The following is a 17,606-nucleotide window of genomic DNA, read 5'->3' as shown; positions in this document are numbered from 1 at the left end:
GCACCCCAAGCTTTTGAAACCTGAAATGTCCAGAAGCTGTGGCATATAGTGGGGACTAAGTTTTGCAAATTCTAGTTTCTGAGTCGTAGATTCCTGGCCTGAGAAGAATAGATGTTCACACTGAGTGTATGAACCATTATATATTCATCAACCAAAGTAAGAGAATTATTATTACGATTCTTACATAACTACAAAGTTACAATGGGTACCAGCATACAGATGGCCTTACAGACACAGGGACAGGCACCAAAAGAAGCTTTCAAAGCATTCATTTCTCTATTTGTTCCACTCAAGTACTTAATTGAGCAGTTGCTCTATCAGACATGATTCTTGTCTTCTAATGGCTTCTGGTTGAATGATTTATCATCTTACTGAAGATAAAAATCAAAGCCTGCAAGTCTTGGCATGATCAAGCCATCCCATTCTCCAGGCCCTTCTTGCTGCACTCGCCACTCTGCTCCTATGCTCCATTCCTTCAGGCCTTCTTTCAGTTCCTTGGAGCCTTTGGACAGGTTTTTCCTTCTGCCTAGAAGGCTCTTTGCCCCACTCTTTACTTGTCTATCTTCTGTTCACTTTTAGGCTGACTTTCCAGAAGCCCCAACCTCAATGAGGTCCCTGTTCCTCTGTCTCATAACATTTATTACCATCTGGAATCTGTATTTGTTCTTTTGATATGTTTTGAATGTCTATTTCCCACAAGACAGCAAGCTCCATGAGGGCAGACACCACATTTTTTTAAAATGTGTTATATCTACCACAGTATGCCTAGTACCTAGTATGAGGTAGGCACTGAACACATATTTGTAGATTTTAAGAATTAAAGGATTGTAGCTAATAAGATCTGGTGCTCACATGGATATTTACATAAATAAAAGCTGCACGTGGTTAAATGTCAACATGAAAGGTCAAAAGGTCAGTGGTACTAGAACGTAGAGAAGTGGGTGATGGTTTGCCCTGAAGCGACTTGTAGAAAGGAGGTAGCCCTCAGGCTGGGCCATGAAAGACGATATGGATTCCTAGAGACCAGAGAAGGGTAGGCAAAGGCAAAAACCTCTCACTTGATTTCTCTGTAGAGTAGGAAGGAATCTCACTTTGGCAGTGAGAAATCTATTATTTCTTCAGAGCAGCTTAAAGTACTAACGTCTGTTCTCTACCAGGGTATCTGTTCTCTACCAGGAATGGCTAATGGCACTGCTGATCTTTCTTAACCTTCACGGCAAAATCTCAGGGCTCAAGAGGCTGCGGTGGGAAGCAGACTAGCAAGGGGTATGGTGGTGTGACTTGGGTCTAAGGTCACCAGGGACTGACCTAGTGGTAAGTGGCAATCAGAGAGGATACCCCCAATAGGCAGGGGACCATGGAAACAGGAATCCTAGAGCCAGTGGCATGGGATAATCCAGACAGAGGACCAACTTCAGGGAAATGTGATGGCAGGCAGTAGTTGGTGGGCTGAGGTTCCAGAGCAGGATTTCATTTACAAGAGCAAGTCACTACCTCATTCTTTTTTTAAGAAATTGAAGTATAGTTGATTTACAATGTTGTGTTAGTTTCGGGTGTACAGCAAAGTGATTCAGTTATACATATATGTATGTGTATGTTCTTTTTTCCGATTATTTTCCCATGTAGGTTATTACAAAATATGGAGTATAGTTTCCTGTGCTATACAGTAGGTCCATGTTTATCTATTTTATACACAGTAGTGTATGTATGTCACTACCTCATTCTTAAATGTACTGTGATAAATAGCAGGACACTAAGCAGAGGCTAGGCAAGGACTTGGTAGAGATGGTCACAGCCACAAGTAAGACATTCCCTGTATGAAGATACAGGTGCAGAAGGTCAAAGCAAGAAAAGCAGCAAAATTTATTCTAGCCAAACTAGGCTAGAAGAAAAAATTTTTGGCTGAGAGTACATGTGCTTCCCAGACAGGGTTACCCAGATTTAGCAAATGAAAATACTGCATGGGGCATACTTACACTAAAAAATTATTTGTTGTTTATCTAAAACTCAAATTCAACTGGGTATCCTATATTTTATCTGGCAATTCCTCTCCCAGGTCCCACGGTGGAAGCTCTACCTGCATGTGGGTCTCAGCCCTCGAGAGACTAAAGACGGGCAAAGACCTACAGGCCACTTTGGAACTATGTCTATTTTGTACATTATTCTGATTCCCAGGTTGCCTGAGGTGGTGACTAGGAAACCGTTCCAGATGCAGGGTGGGATATCTTCCTGCTCCTTGTGCCCTGTGGAGAACACTCCTTGTTAAGATGGAATTGCAACAGGCAGTATCCACTGTTTTTCTCAATTGCTTTCCTTAAAAAGAAAACAGAACAATATAAATATGAATCATAGTTTCTTGTTTGGGATAAGCTAGGAAGTACCAGATCTCCTTGATGCCTACTTATTAGCAAGAGAAACGTTCACTTCCTAGGTGTAAAAGTTACCTTGAACCCTGGTGCTACCTCTGCTTTGCATCTTGAATATTTTCTAGGTATACACAGCTCTTTACATGTAGTCAGACTGAACTGTGGAGGTCAGGGACCTGATACCCTACTCTATGTCTATACCCACAATGGAGGATGGATGTTACAGTGCCACTAAATGTTTATTTACTTCTTCTTATGCTCCTCCAAGAGATATTTATTAAAATCTATGCTGTGTCAAGCACTGTGGTAGGAACTTTGGAATCAAAGATAAGTTCCATAGCCCTGTTCTCATGGTCCAGACGTGTGAAAGAACAAATGCAATATGGCGGCACAGGTGCTGTGATAGAGGTACATCCTGGCAGGGAGGTGTGGGGTTGGGGGGGATGACCTGGAGGGCTTATAGGAGGAAGAAAAGTTGCCAGGGGTCAGATACAGGTGCAAGGATACTTAAACTCAGTCTTGAAAAAGAGCCAAGGCAAGAGTGGCAAGTAAATGGATGAGTGGGGCACTGTATTCAAGGGGAAAGAAACAGGCATGAAATGGCAGCTCTGTTACGGGAATTTCTAAGTACCCTGATATGGTTGAAGTATTAAACATGAGCATTGAGTTGAAGAGTCAGCAAGGTCCAGGACATGATAGACCTGATGAGGACATTGAACCTCACCTTGAGGCCAGTAGGAAGCCATTGAAGGTTTAAACAGGGAGGTGACATGATCAAAACTACATTTGTGAAAGATCACGCTGAGGGCAGCTCGAGAGAGAACTGTAGGGGTGCCAGGATAGGCATGGGTCTGTTTACTGTTGTAAAATTTCCCAGGGAAATTTTGAATCCTTGGTCCCTAAGGGGGCTTTCCAGTAGCATTTTTTCATCCCAGAGCATCTCTTGGGAAGTGCTCACAATATAATCTTGGGAAAAGTCTATGCATATCAGGAAGACATAGTTCTGTCTTGATGGAACAATGTTGGATCTAGGGTGTGACTCCACTGTGTGAGCTGATGTCTCCCCTGATAAATGGTGGCTGTGTGTGTGCTTGTATGTGCAAGTGTGTGTGTGTGTGTGTGTGTGTGTGTGTGTGTGTGTGTGTGTGTGGAGAGAGAGAGGGAGAGAGGATGCATCCATGTTTCTTTGTTTTTCTTCCTGGCTGGCCCCGCCAGGGCCTGGGTTATTGAGGGCCTGGAGCACGTCCACCTCCTCACCCTTGCTGAAGGCATTGCTGGTAATGGCATCTGGCCCATATGCAGATCAAGCTCAACTCGGTGCTGACATCAGCCGGTTTGTGGCACCTCAGTGTATTTCTGGGTTGCAAATGAGAGTTTCTTAGTGCCAGGCTCGCTTGGGCTGTCACATCAGGTGATGAATTCTCTGCATCAACCGTGTACTGCTAAGGTAAGCTCAGAGGAAGAGTGGGAAAAAGAGCAGGATGGGACCAGTGGTTTTCACTCAGCGAGGCAGCCGCTGCTCTGGGTGAAAAGGGGTACTGGCTCCGCAACAGCGAGGGAGAGGCAGGTGGCCCCCTGAGTTCTGGCTCGAGGAGGGCAACAGAGGAGAGGGAAGTCAGGGCTTAAGCTGCAGTTGGGTGCTCCTATGTATGTCAGGAGGAACCGTGCAGGTTTTGCCATCCACCATCGCTCCATCCCCAGCTCCATGGCTAGCTTCCTCTACCTCCTCTGATAGGCGTGCTTTGCCTTATCCGTTAGATGGGATTCTGGCAAAATGTGGTGTCTATCAAGTTATGTGGGTAGGACAGAGAGTAGTCATTTTTGTTCCTGAAACATTTTGTTCCCAAATGCCTTGAATTTGTGTTTTGAAAGTCCAGATTTTCTTAACTAGGAAATCTACTGCGTTTTGTCTTTATTCTTTCTAATTCTATATTCTATTAGCTTCCTCTTCATGAGGTTCCAGGTCAAGCCTGCTGCTGGTTTAGGTTTCCCCTGGCGGAATTAAATGTTACACCAAGTCTTGCTTCCCAGGCCACAGGCTACAGAATTAACCTGAAAGAACTGGGTGTAAATGTGAACTCTCTCCCATTATGGATGCTTTGAGATAAAAAGGGCATATTTGGCTTTACAGATTCCCACCCCTGTATCCCCTCAGGGTGGTTTCCAACAACAGCATTTTACAAAGTGAGTGTGTCCCTTTAAAGGCTGGTTTGCATCGGAGAGTGAAGGAGGAAGTTGGGGTGCAGAAGAAAAATTAAAACAGTGGTCTTATTTTCCCGCCACCTCACACGGTTGTTAATGAGACCATCTTTGACTCTCACTGTTCCCAGAGATAAATAAACACACAAAGGCGGTGTTTCCTACTTAATATTCACCCGCAGTGGAGGAAGAGGGAAGGAATTGCTCCCCGGGGTTAACGTGGCAGTAAGCGAGGTCAGCTGTTTCCCAGGACGGTGCAGCCTCTGAACGTCTTACATTAAAGCTGGAATGATACAGCTGAAACAGCCAAAGTGATTTACGGGAAAGCCGGTTAGGGTGGATTTGCTTGCAGTTCCTGATCTCATGGAGGTTTTAGCAGCAAAGGAGCGGCGGCGGACAATATGCCGTGGTAGCAAGCACCTCCAGAGAGAAGAGTCCTTCAACACTTCCCAGGGTTAGACTCGTTTGTTCTAAAAAGTATTTGCATTCATCTAACTTGAAACCCATAGGCTACGGTGTCCTGAATTTAGCAAGAAATCAAGGGTCATAGCTGGGATATCCTGGGGTAGGGTGCTCCGGGACTGAAAGTCCCCCATTCCATTAAATCCCGGAGTCCTGGGCAAACTGGGGCAGTTGGTCACCCCATCTGAAGTGTGTGTGCCTGTGTGTCTGTGTGTGTGTGTTTGTGGATGGAGGGGGAGTGAAGAAAAGGCAGTTAAAGAGATTTGGTTTATTTCTTTATTTTTAATAAGGTTTTATATACTCTTCTTCACCAGGCCAACTAGCATAATTAAAATGCTGGTTTTGGTATCAGGCTGAACTAATTCCTGTTTCCACCATCTGTGAGCTCTCTCTCCCCTCTGGCATCCTGAGCACTGGTCTGAGAAAACAGAACTTTTGAAGGAAAGAGATCAAATGTCTGCTGTTTGAGTTATCTCAGCTCAGAGATGACTCAAAAAGAAGTCTCCTAGAACCTTCTGGTCAATATACAGTGCCTTGCTAATTCCCTGCTAATGAAACGCCACAGAGCTCATTTTTTTTTTACTAATGGCTTCATTTGGGGCACCACTTATTGTTATTTTAATGGAATTATAGTATGGCTCAACAATGGTAGTGGTGGTGATTTGTGAGCAATGTAATGACATGCCTTTGTGCCACGTGCTATGACATGGACACTAGCTGCTTTAGAGAGCTTCCTCCCCTACTTGTCTCATACCAGGTCAAGTCTAAGATGCATGACATTTTTCCTCTTTTATAAGCACCTCACTCTCTGCTTTATGATGTTGTACTTATGGAGCTCCTGAAAAGTTTCCTAAAATCCCATGCTACCCAGCAAACACACACACACACACACACACACACACACACACACACACACCTTCCAGTCTATTTAATTAGTGAGTTAATTTATTTATTTATCTACCTATCTATCTGATAAACAGACACATATTAAAAAATTATTAGGATGCACATCAAAATGCTAAGATTAGCATTTTGAGTAGTAGGATTATGGCTATTGTACTCTTTGTTCTTTACAATTCTCCTATTTTCAAATATGATATTGCATGCATAATTGCAGATATTGCATTTGCAAATATCATATAAGCATATCTTACTTTTATCATCAGAAAAGATAAATGATGCTAAAGGATTTTCATCAGGGAAAAATAAACAGAACCATGATTCTCAATCAGCCTAAAATGGTACCAAAAGAATACATGTGTTCTTGGTTGAGAGGGGAGGCTAAGTAAGATATCGTCACTCTGGTGACCAACCTAAATGTGGAAATTGAATTAATTCTTTTCTTGATTCTGATCATACTACAGAGTCTTAGGCCCCAAAAGATAGCAAAGCCTCCTGTTATAAGAGAAGGAATTCTCATTTTCCCCTCATTGTTCTCTTTCTAATCTCTCTTTAACAAACAACAGGGGAAATGGCCTCCAACAGAAAAGGGGAGTAGGAGGAGCTGCCTGACTCAGTTAAGAGATGGAGATTTGAACTTGAGAGCAGTTATTCGTTGATCCAAGATTGAGGGGGCCGTGTTCCTGGCATTGCCCAGGATGACCTTTTGCCCGCTTAGTGTCCAGATCTGCTCTTAAAGTGAGGTGTGTGGGGAAAAACCTACCCTCATGCTGAAGTAACTGGTGGGAGCTGCTCTGAATGAAAAACCTGGGTTTCCTGGGAACATTGGAGCATCATTTGGGTGAGCCAATGACAGAGAGAGCCAAATGGATGAAAAGGGCAGAGAAAAAGAGCCTGATTCAAAGGTTAGGAAGCCTGTGTTCTGTCTCAGTCGGAATTCCGGAAGGCTGATTTTCTCTTACGCCTGTGCTTTCTTATGAATGAAACGTGAATGGATGTTTGCCGGCACCTACAAATGCCAGCCATGCTCCTAAGTACTGTGGATTTTACTAGGGTGGAAGCTGTGGTCCCTCCCAAATGGCAATAATAATACCTGCCCCAGGTACCCCCACCTACTTCAGGGAATAAAAGGAGAGGAAAGTACAATAAAAATAATTTACCAGGACTCCCTAAAATCTAGTCTGTTCAGTATTAACATTTCCAGCGTTGAGAGTCTATTAACTTCAAAGGAACCCAGTGACTGGGGAAAAGAGGCCTTTTAGCACATTTACAGTTCAGTGCTTTAAAATATGTAAACAATCATGAATCAACCACTGTAGCAAATCATTCTTCAGCTATTTAATGGTGGGGTATTTTTTGAAAGGGGTGGTCATTAAAACAAATCCTTTTGGGCTTCCCTGGTGGCGCAGTGGTTGCGCGTCCGCCTGCCGATGCAGGGGAACCGGGTTCGCGCCCCGGTCTGGGAGGATCCCACATGCCGCGGAGCGGCTGGGCCCGTGAGCCACGGCCGCTGAGGCTGCGCGTCCGGAGCCTGTGCTCCGCAACGGGAGAGGCCGCAGCAGAGGGAGGCCCGCATACCACAAAACAAACAAACAAACAAAAAAAACCAACAAATCCTTTTAGGACAATTTTATTGTTTTAATGCATCTGGATTTAGAGTCTTAGAAGATGATCTGCAAATACAGATCAAACTTGTAGCTTCCTGTCTTACCACCTTTTTAGCTATAGTCACACAGACCAGTCCTTATGGTGTTGGCACCATTGTTTTACCTGTTTTATTCGTCTGATCACCTGCTTTTCAAGGCTCACCTCAGAGAATCCCTCCTCCATGAAGCCTTTGCTGATACTGCATCAAGAGGAGATACTGCCTTCGTTTGAAGCTTCGTGACAACTGGGCTGTACCATGTGTTAGGTTCTGCCTGGCATTATAGTTCATTCGTTTGCTTGTCTCATCCCCATCCTTGAGGACGTGAACTGTATCTCACTCATCATTTTATACCCTCGAGCAGTTAGAACAGAACCTTGCATAGAACAGGTGCCTGGGATCCCATAATACAGGGAGCATCCAGAGCTGGAAAGAACCCTAGAAAACATTTGAGCTAATCTTTTAATTTTTCTAAAGGGGAGCCAACCCAAGGCCAAACAGGGGGAAGTGCTTCGCCAAAGCCAATAGCTAATTGTTGCCAGGGTCAGAACTAGAACTCGGTCCCTTGGCCTGCAGGACAGCTGCCGTCATCCTAGAGCACACAGAACAATCATCTGGTGGCTTGGACTGAATTACAAAGCCTGTGAGAAGTGAGAGGTGCTAGTACTGTGTCCAGAGGCTCGCTGGGAAGAGCCAAACTCATCTGTGGGTGGGGGAGGTGGGCATTGTCAACCACAAACATAGCCGCCCCTTAGATGAGGGGCCAGGCACTGTGCTCGGCCCTTTACCCAAGTTGCCTTATTGTCATTGTCTGCTCAGAACAGCCACCCGATCTCAGAGGACTGACTTCTCTCCCTTTTTCCCTTCTAGGCTAATGGAGGTTGGCAGGATGCTACTACCCCTTCATCAGTGACCTCCCCTACAGAAGGCCCTGGCAGTGTTCACTCTGATACCTCCAACTGATCTCCCAGCAGTCGCATCCCGGCTGACCCTGTGCTCCAGTCGGGGCCGGGCCAGGAGGGAGGGTTTCTCAACGCTGAAGCGGTCAGACTGGAGGTCGAAGCAATCAGCACACACAATAAGAGTCTCCTTCTCTTCTCTTCTTTGGGATGCTGTTTCAGCCAATCTGGACACTTCTTTATACTCTCTTCCCTTTTTTTTCTGGGTAGAAGCCACCCTTCCCTGCCTCCAGCTGTCAGCCTGGTGTCCATCATCTTCCCTGACCCTTTCCCTCTGTCCTAGACTCCCTGGGTCCCTGCCCTCTATTACATCCCTGAAGGATATTTTCAACAATTAGAGGAATTTAAAGAGGAAAAACAATACAAAGAAAATAATAAAAGTGTTGGTATGTTTTCATGCTGGTGGTTTGAGGGGCCAGATTTACCTCCCTCGGATCCCTTGCTCCCTTTGTTAACAGGCAGTCCTTCTCTGTTTCTCTCGTTACTCTCACTACCTCTTAGCAGGAATACGCCACATTGCCCTGCTCATTCCAGGCCACCCTGCCTCCTCTTGCTCTTCCCTCCCTGGGGACGATTCTGATTAGAATACAATTCCTCCTCTTCCTTCTCAGCCCCAGGTATTCTTTGGGGGCTGCCATTGCTGGCCTTCTAGAAGTGCCACAGTTTCTGGTTTCACCTCTGCTAGGTTGGTTCCCAGCAGGAAGTCAGGCAGCAAGAGAAGGCTCAAGGAACATGAAGGGCAAAATTCCTAGAGGCTTTTGCATCTTCCCAATAACAGCTCTTGGTTTCAGAGGGACAGCCTCTGGAGACCGTGCAGTGAGCGGTGTTCAGAATCTACTGCAAAACCAGGTCTGAGTTAGGCATGGTGGTGAATGCATCACTAAGGAGTAGAAGGTTCTTATCCTGCAACTCTTTACCTATCCCCTTTCTCTCTCTCTCTCTCTCTCTCTCTCTCTCTCTCTCACACACACACACACACACACACACACACACAAGCATACAAACGTAGGCATGTACACAGCCTCACACATTCACTTGCCCCCTCTCCCTCTCTCTCTCTCTCTCTCTCTCTCTCACACACACACACACACACACACACACACACAAGCATACAAACGTAGGCATGTACACAGCCTCACACATTCACTTGCCCCAAATCAGTCACATGCCACATTCAAATACCTATATTAGTAACCATAGCATTATACCTTGTGAGCCCAAGAGAGGGAATTAACAACTCTGAGTGAAGGTCACTGACACAGAGAAGCAGCATGTGTCTGGGGCTTCCAGGCCCCCAGCATGCACACACCAGAACGACATACACAGGACTTGATCATGATGAAGGCCAGGTTTCCAGTATAAACTAATCCTGTTCTCACCACCTCTGGAGCTCTCAGGGAGCCACACACAGTACTTACAAAGTCTACAATGGATTTGGTTCTGTTTTGGTTTTGTGTTTATGTTAGGGACATTGCATTAATTATCCAAAGTGTTATATGGCACCACATTCTTGTCCTGGAGGAGAAAAATGTGTAAGAACATGGCTTGGGCAAACTTTTTTCTTGCTTACTTTGAAGACCTGAGAGTGATGGGGAGCAGGGAGGTCAGGCTTTCAGTGAAATCATCCATGATTTTTATTCCCTGGTAATATCTGAGAGTGAAGAGTAGGTACCAGAAAGCTGTCCTCATGTCGCCTGTGGTCACATTCTTCATAGCCAACTGTGCCAGCAATAAACATGGCAGCTCTGTCACTTGATTAAGTGGGAGGCGGTCAGATCTCTTGGTGCCTCATTTTCTTCATCTGTAAAATGGGGGTTATTACGCCTGGCTCACCAAGAGGCTTGTGAGGGACAGAAGAAGTTGATTTCATTCATATCCAGTCTGCAATTGTGAAGTCAGGGGAAGAAGCGTCCCTAAGATAAACTGGTTCGTGCCACATAGGGACAATAAATGGTTTTCCTGTTCTAACTTCTGGTTAACATTAGTACCCTGAGGTCATCAGCCTGATGACAAAGAGAAGGGTTAGTGTTGTTCCTTCTGTTTGTTTGTTTTGGTCTGCTTGGTTTCTTAGAATAGAGATGTTTCTAAATTGGAAAAAATGGGACCTGGTTCTCTTAGCTTGTACTTGAATCCAGTATGTGGCCTTGTAACTGCTTAGTCCCTGTCACATCTACTATGTTTGAGAGGCCTCCGGGAGAGGTATAAGACCCTGAGGGGTGAGAGTGGCCAGCTAACAAGGTCATGGACATTCTGCATGGCACTTCAGTAATGATTAGAAAATGTTCCTGTGTGTGGGTGTTGGGAGGTGGGGGGTTAACCTAAGGAACTAGAAGGTATGTGTATTTGAAGGAAGTGCAAAAAGTAAATACTTGGCAAGATGGCATTATGCCTGGATGACTTAAGAGCAGAGCAGAAGACTCTCTTCTAACCTGTGCCATAATCAGAGCAGGGCTTGATAAAGAGGATCCTGGAAGGAGCCATCTTGTGACCATTCCACAGGGATTAAAACCAGTGGAGAACTTTGTCTGAGTGACAGGGATCTACAGAGGAATATAGTGGGATCGCATGCCCCCGATTAGGGGCAAAGTACAAAAGGGACACAAAAGGGTTCTCTTGGAAACAGGAAGAATGATTCCAGATTTGGGTTGAATGATTGCCATTTTAAGTTGATGAAAGAGATCAGAGCAGTGCTGCCTTTGCACAGGCAGTTTCTCTCCCTGCAGTAGTTTGCACTGATCACCTCTCACAGCATCTTCCCCACCTATAGCACTTCATGCAGTGCTCTTCGCATCCAGTCCCTTTCCCACGATTTCCCCTCCTCGCCCGCGATCACATCCAACGTGGCGGCCACCACGTCTCTTTGCATTAAGCGAAGCATGAGGACATTGGCAGCGGAAGGGTGGGGAAGGAAATTAGCGTGCCTCTGGAGATACAGCTCCCTGGGAATTCGTCTTAGGTCAACCCTACAGATACCAAAATGCGCCCCAGGACTCTTTCATTTTCTCATGGAAGTGGGAGTGCTCCATTTTCCCTGGCAGATTTCCCCTGAGAAATGATACTAGCCCTAGGGTTTGCCCACCTTGTAACTCTTCATCACATCCTCCTTTTCATCCCTAACTCCTCCCCCTGGCTTGGAATTGACTCCTGTGCGGTACTTTTGCCAAGTGACACCTTTACATTTATTTTTTATTTTGCTGTGGTGGTGGTTCTTTATTTCCCGTTTGCCCTTTCTCTCACATATCTTCCCTGCCCCTCTTTCCTTCTGAGTTTTATTTTTCTGCCCAGAAAAACCTGACTTCGATACCAAAAAAAGATGAAACTACAGAAACTCAAATTTAAAAAAAAAACTTAAAAAAAAACAAAAAAATACTCAACGATTCTTTCAGCTTTATTAACATTTTCCATTGTTTCTTGCGACTCGTGTCTCGTTCTTTGTAGTATTGATGATGAACATTTGATAATGAATGTTCTTGTATATTCAGATAAAGAAAAAAAACCAAAAAAGCGGTCTGAATTTAATAGTGTTTATAATAAAAATTTTAAAAATGACCCTCATAGCACGCAAAACAGGATGGGGGATTTCCCCTCTTCTTTCTGTGACAATGCATATCATTCCTGCATTAGTTTTTAACACCGAACTACCTACATTCACCATTTCCCCCATTTTTCTTTTATTTTCTTGCATTTGTGAATTAGTTCAAGAATGCTAGAAAAGTGTCGAGTTGTGCACATCCATTTCCTGTTTCACAATGTTTAAAAGTGACAGTAATTCATTTTGTAAACTAAAAAAAAAAAAAAAAAAAAAGGTTGGAATAGTGAGCATAATAGGTACAGCCTAACACGTTATTATGTTTATTAACTTGGAGACCCAGAAATAAATTCTTTTCTTTTCTTTCTTCTGCTCTTTAAAATATAAAAAAGAAACTACGTTTTGTTTTGTGTTATTTTTGGTTTGTTTATGGGGGGGGCTTTTTTTAATTGTCAGGATTATGGTCTTGCTGTTTTTATTCCTTAAATATGTATTTGAGGTGATGTGAAAAGATGACATTTGTAGAATAGGCTTGTTTCCTTGTACTTCTGTTTGCTTCAGAATTCGGTTGACTTCAAAGATCAAGCCCACAATGATGTCATATTTTTCACCTGCATTTTTTGGAGTGTGTGGCATTCTTGCAATCCCTGAGAAAAACAAAGACAAGGACTTGAGTTTTCTTTTTAACCCTTTAACAATTCAAGGAATTGGTCCAGGGGACCTTTTTATACTGTAGGGAAAGGTTTTTGCCTTGGTTGATTGTGAATGACACAATAAAATGCTTTTTTTTCTTTCTTCCTGATTAATAACAACGTTCCACGACTCTTTCCAGCTAGAGAGGATGTTTTTCTTCCAGTAGAATCCCACAGGAGATCCTGGTGGGTTGTGCACCATTGGCTGAGTAGACTAGATCCAGGAAGCCGTCCTAGAGTCATTTGGCCTACTGATCTTTTGAGCCAGACTCAGTGCTATTGTTACAGTGCTGAGCAGTTACACCTGATTCATTGGCAGTGCGCCTCTTATTAACCTCTGATTTAGGCAGCTGATTAAAGCGAATTGTCAAACTGGCTTGATTTGGAATGTTTTTGTTAAGTTAGGGGAGAAAAGAAAGCAATATTATCTGGAGAAACCTTAATTTAAATGTTTTTCATTCAACAAATGGTTAAGCATTCAGAAAGCAGCCAGAACCCAAGCAAGAAAAGTTCAGAACACTTTAGGAAGTGTTTCTACCCAAACGCTTGCACTCTTGTTTTTAAGTCATAACAAAATAATGACAAGCTTTTCACATCACCTTTATGGTTTCAATCCCTAGCTCAAAGCTTTCTGGAATCTTTTATTTTTTTGTAAACTTTTTTTTCCTTTTGTTAAAATTAATAAAAACATTCAATGTTTTCCCCCTTTTCTCTCTTTTTACTTCTTTTCTTTCCTTTGGCGTTTTCAATTATTTTGAAGTGCTTTCCTTTGGTTTTTGGTTTTATTCTCCCGCTCCCCCTCCCCTGTTCTTATTATTCAGAGTATAAACCTGCAAAGCTCTGCTCTGTTTTGGTTTTGAAAGTTTAAGCTTTCCTGCTTCTGTGAGAGCACAGGCTTCTGTCCCTTTTGATTCCAACTGAAATTTTGTGTTCTCTAATGATACTAACACGGTGTAGGTTTTACAGTCTCCTAATTTGTACTGGTAATGCATATTCCAAATAAATAGTTTCTTTTGTTGCAAAAAAGCATACTTGTATTTTGTGTAAATTTATACGTGCTGGAAACTTGTCTTTCCCCAAAGTAAGACGTGGGTTAGTGTGGCTTTAAACTGTGACCCTAATCATTTTAAAGTCTACATTGACAGTGGGGCAAATGACCTTGCGTCACCTACCCCAAAGTAAGAAGGAAGGGAGGGAGGGAGAGAGCGAAAGAAGGATCTTTTATGTGCAAATATTAGCTGTGCTATAGGAAGGCAGAGCACCCCATCTTGTCTGCTTGTCTGTGATTAGCTCCCATCCACCAAGCACCAGTTAAAATAACAGGGTGATATTCCAGAATAAATTCTAAGTTTCTGAGTCACAGCTGTTTTTGCCCAGTGGTTCTCCTTTCCTTCCCTTTGTCTGCTGTGATCTGGTCGTAAGGAAAATTGTGGTACCCAAGAGATGCTTCAGGGGAAGGAATCTGGGTTAGTAACACTACCCAGTTGTAGGCTCTCAGAAGTATGCTTGCTAGATGCCACTCCACTAGATGTACACGCCTACCATGTGTTATGTCTTCCATCCCGTGTGAGTATCTCTCCCAGTGGTTTGTCTGTACCCACACTGAGCCCGGACCTTTGGGGTGTGGTCTGTTACAGAGTTTGATGTCTTAGAGTGTTCTGGCTGGACCACCACTTCAGCCTTCAACAGCTAATTCTGCTTCCCAGCCCTTAACACCATCTCCCATGCATGGAGTGGGATGGAGCTGCTTGTCTGCCATTCTGCATATTGTTCCTCTAGGGGCATCACATGCATCGTTTTCTCATTCTCACACCTTAGCTCTCAGGAGGCTTTTCCCAGAGCCCCAGTGAGGCAGGTCTGTATTGAAAACATCAGTCACTCACCCTTTCATCTCTCTCATGATTCTAATGATCATGATCAAAGGAATGGAGAGTCATCAGGGATCAAATTATTATTTTTATTAAGGGACTAGCTAAGGGTCCAACGGACTCAAAAGTATAAGGCTATCTTGCCAATATTGATTTGGAGAGCATTGCCAGGAGCCAAAACGAAGGTCTTGCGTCCCCTCTTCAAATCTGAACAAGGGAGCACATTTATGGGAGTTTGGGTATGCAAGGCAGTTTCAGTCCACTTCCTTTTTCTGTTGCCTGGAAAATTGTGGACCTAACTCAGCCACTTAGTTTATTACTTAGAGTGGTACTAAACTGTTGTAACAAATAGAGCAAAATGTATAGAGCCTCAAATGCAGCACTAGTCTGTTTCTCACTTATAATGCTAATAGCGGCCGGCAAACGTTCCTGGTCAAGATGCCTTGTCTCCATGCAGTGATTCAGGCATCAAGCTCCTTCACCCTGCAGGAATTTGTAGCCCTCCACATCTGGCCTGCAGGAGGGAAAGAGTGTGTAGAAGGCTCACCATTTCTTGAAAGCCTTAACCAAGACCTCCCTTATAGTAGTATTCCTAAATGTGAGGGTTGGGGAGGTGGGGCGGGAGGATGGAAAAGTGGTCCCTGGCTAGGCGGCTACTTCCTGGCAATAACAGCACACAATAACTCCTTGAGTAGTTGGCCATCTGTATCACACCTAGTGATCAAAAGGATTAGTGAGGGCAAAAACAAGCCCACATGGCTGTTTCACTACACTGGACACTCTCCCAGTAAAAACAGTTCCAGTAACTTCCCAGACTTGGCTTTGCCACTTTTCAGTAGGGAAGATCCAGAAAGGGGTATAACAACAGGGGCCAGAACTGAGCCACCCCATACTGCCCCCTCATCAGTCTCCAAATTTTGTTGTTGTCTAAACTCATGACTGGGCACTCAGCCTGTGGTCACGTTGAAGGGATAGCTGCCATCCCTCAAGGCAGCCTGTTCCCTCCGTCAGGAAGTCATTCCCATGTTTATTGATGTCTAGAAGGTTCAAGTCTGGTGGCCAGCAGTCACTTCAAAGCGTAGTGGTCTAAAGCTTTCAAATCACAAAATCGGATATGCTCAGCACTCCCCTCCCCCCACATAGAGTTCTACCTGCTTATCCTTATAGACAATCACAACCTTCCCCACTTAAAACAAAAAGTAAAATCCCAGTGTTTCGACCACCCTTTGTTATCCAAAATATCGCCTCCCTTTTGGAAATATTCAGCGTGGAGGATGGCACAAGAGTTCAGTCATATGAAATCATTTAGTGGGTGAGCCGAGGAAGGTGTTCTACCCTGGATCTCTGCACCAGAGGCCCGGGGAGAGGACTGAGGCTATGCTCTGGGGGCTCTGCTCTCACACCTTGCAGAAAAGCTTCCGACAGTGTACAAATAAAGAGAGCAATGGATTTACTGTCTGGGTCAGTCAGACACAGTGAGACACAGCCTATGGCTTCTAGCCTTGGGCAGGCTTCCGAGGCCACCCTGGGCAGCGTGTGGGTCGGGAAGAGGAGTGGTAAAGGGCCACATGCTTGTCCTTGTTATCCTCCTGGGATCCATGCAAAAGAGCTTAGCTCACGCTTCTGGATTCCTCTGGATAGATCATAGGGTCCATTCATTATGTCCAGGTGACACTCCAAGCCCAAATTCCCTCTCTCCCATGATAACCAGCCGTACTGTCCAGGGTAGCTCGCCAGCATTGACAGTGAGCACCTCTGGACAGCATAAAAGGCACCAAGTGCTACAGTACATTTGAATATAAATCTCCCATTAATATATATCCAGAGAGAAATTAAAGTTTAAAATAAAATCTCCCTCTCTCATAACCTAAAAGTTCTAAGAAATGCTAGTCTACAGCTCGGCCTTTCCTGATCTCCTACTGTGCTCATTCATTGTCAGCCAGAAAGCGCACTCCATCGCCAGAGGTAGAGTCAAGGCCTTCTTCCTTCTACAGCAGCAGCAGAGGTCCCTTCTACTGGAATGGGGGTAGCTGTTTCAGTTTCTCCAAAGTTCATCAATCCAGACTTGAATTTCTCTGGTAGCCCACTTTCCTAAAAAGTCACTCAGGAAGCATATGAACCACATCCCAGGATCAGCTTCCTCTCAGAGAATTTAGAAAACACAAGCAAAGCCCAGACTACTAGAGCAAAATTAAGCTCCCAGAACCCAGATCCTGGTACCACATGACTATTGCATAATGAATGACTGGATCAGAGATTTGATAATACAGGGAGGGCGCAGGAAAGACAGAAAACACATAAAAAAGTAAAAAGGAAATCTTTACTTCAGTATTTACAATGCCAGTTGACTAGTATCAACTGCGGTGTTGAGAAAAAGCCACCAACAAGAGGTTAATTTTGCTCTCTGCTTCCTATATCCTGGGGCAAACAATCCAACCTATGCATTCTGCCTCCTCTCTCAGAGAATGACCTTTGAAATATTCATGTCTTTGTGAAAAATTCAAAAATGTAAAATGGGTCCCCTCCCACCACAGGCTACCTGAGTCTCCCTTCTTCCCCAAGCCCCGCCCCCCCATATCCATTTACATATTTAAGATGAATGCAATTTCCATTTCCCTTTAAGCCTCGTGTTCCTAATCCCAGGTACACTTATCCTGTATCACTGTGAATTCTCTTCCTTCTCGAACTTCTCCAACTTGTGACCCACTCTTGTCTCCACCGGAGTTGGTGTCCAGTTGCTAAGCCCAAGCTTAGGTTGACATCGCACAATGCCGGCAACAGAGGTGATGTCTGTCTATCACCTCTGCCCACAAAGCCTCTCGTTCCTTCTGCCTTGGAGTCCTAGGTCTTGAGTGTCTGGTGCTGCTTCATTATCAGCAGAAACATTCCTTTCTGCAATGTCTTTGATGTTCACCCTAATGTTTCTCTCTCCTATTATTCCCCAACTCCTTTTAAGCAGAGCCAACAAAGTTGAAAATGGTGTAAC

General features: G+C 44.3%; 1 protein-coding gene across 5 annotated transcripts in view; it reads left to right on the top strand.

Moving 5' to 3' along the window:
- The window catches only part of PBX1 (PBX homeobox 1), a 285,866-nt gene extending 276,311 nt beyond the window's left edge, over nt 1-9,555 (top strand). For 2 of the 5 annotated variants that reach the window (XM_007101675.4, XM_028488709.2), the window contains exon 9: nt 8,443-9,553. In XM_007101675.4, coding sequence (XP_007101737.1) covers nt 8,443-8,535 — 93 coding nt within the window. In that variant the 3' untranslated portion in view covers nt 8,536-9,553. Of the gene's footprint in view, nt 1-8,442 lie in introns of all 5 variants that reach the window. The other 3 variants (XM_007101676.3, XM_028488708.2, XM_028488707.2) reach the window with 2 other exon arrangements.
- Nucleotides 9,556-17,606: the final 8,051 nt, after the last annotated feature.

The sequence above is a fragment of the Physeter macrocephalus genome, chromosome 4, assembly GCF_002837175.3.
Source record: "Physeter macrocephalus isolate SW-GA chromosome 4, ASM283717v5, whole genome shotgun sequence".
Classification (NCBI taxonomy): domain Eukaryota; kingdom Metazoa; phylum Chordata; class Mammalia; order Artiodactyla; family Physeteridae; genus Physeter; species Physeter macrocephalus.
The sequence above is the reverse complement of the archived record's forward strand: the minus strand, read 5'-3'. Positions and strand labels throughout refer to the sequence as shown.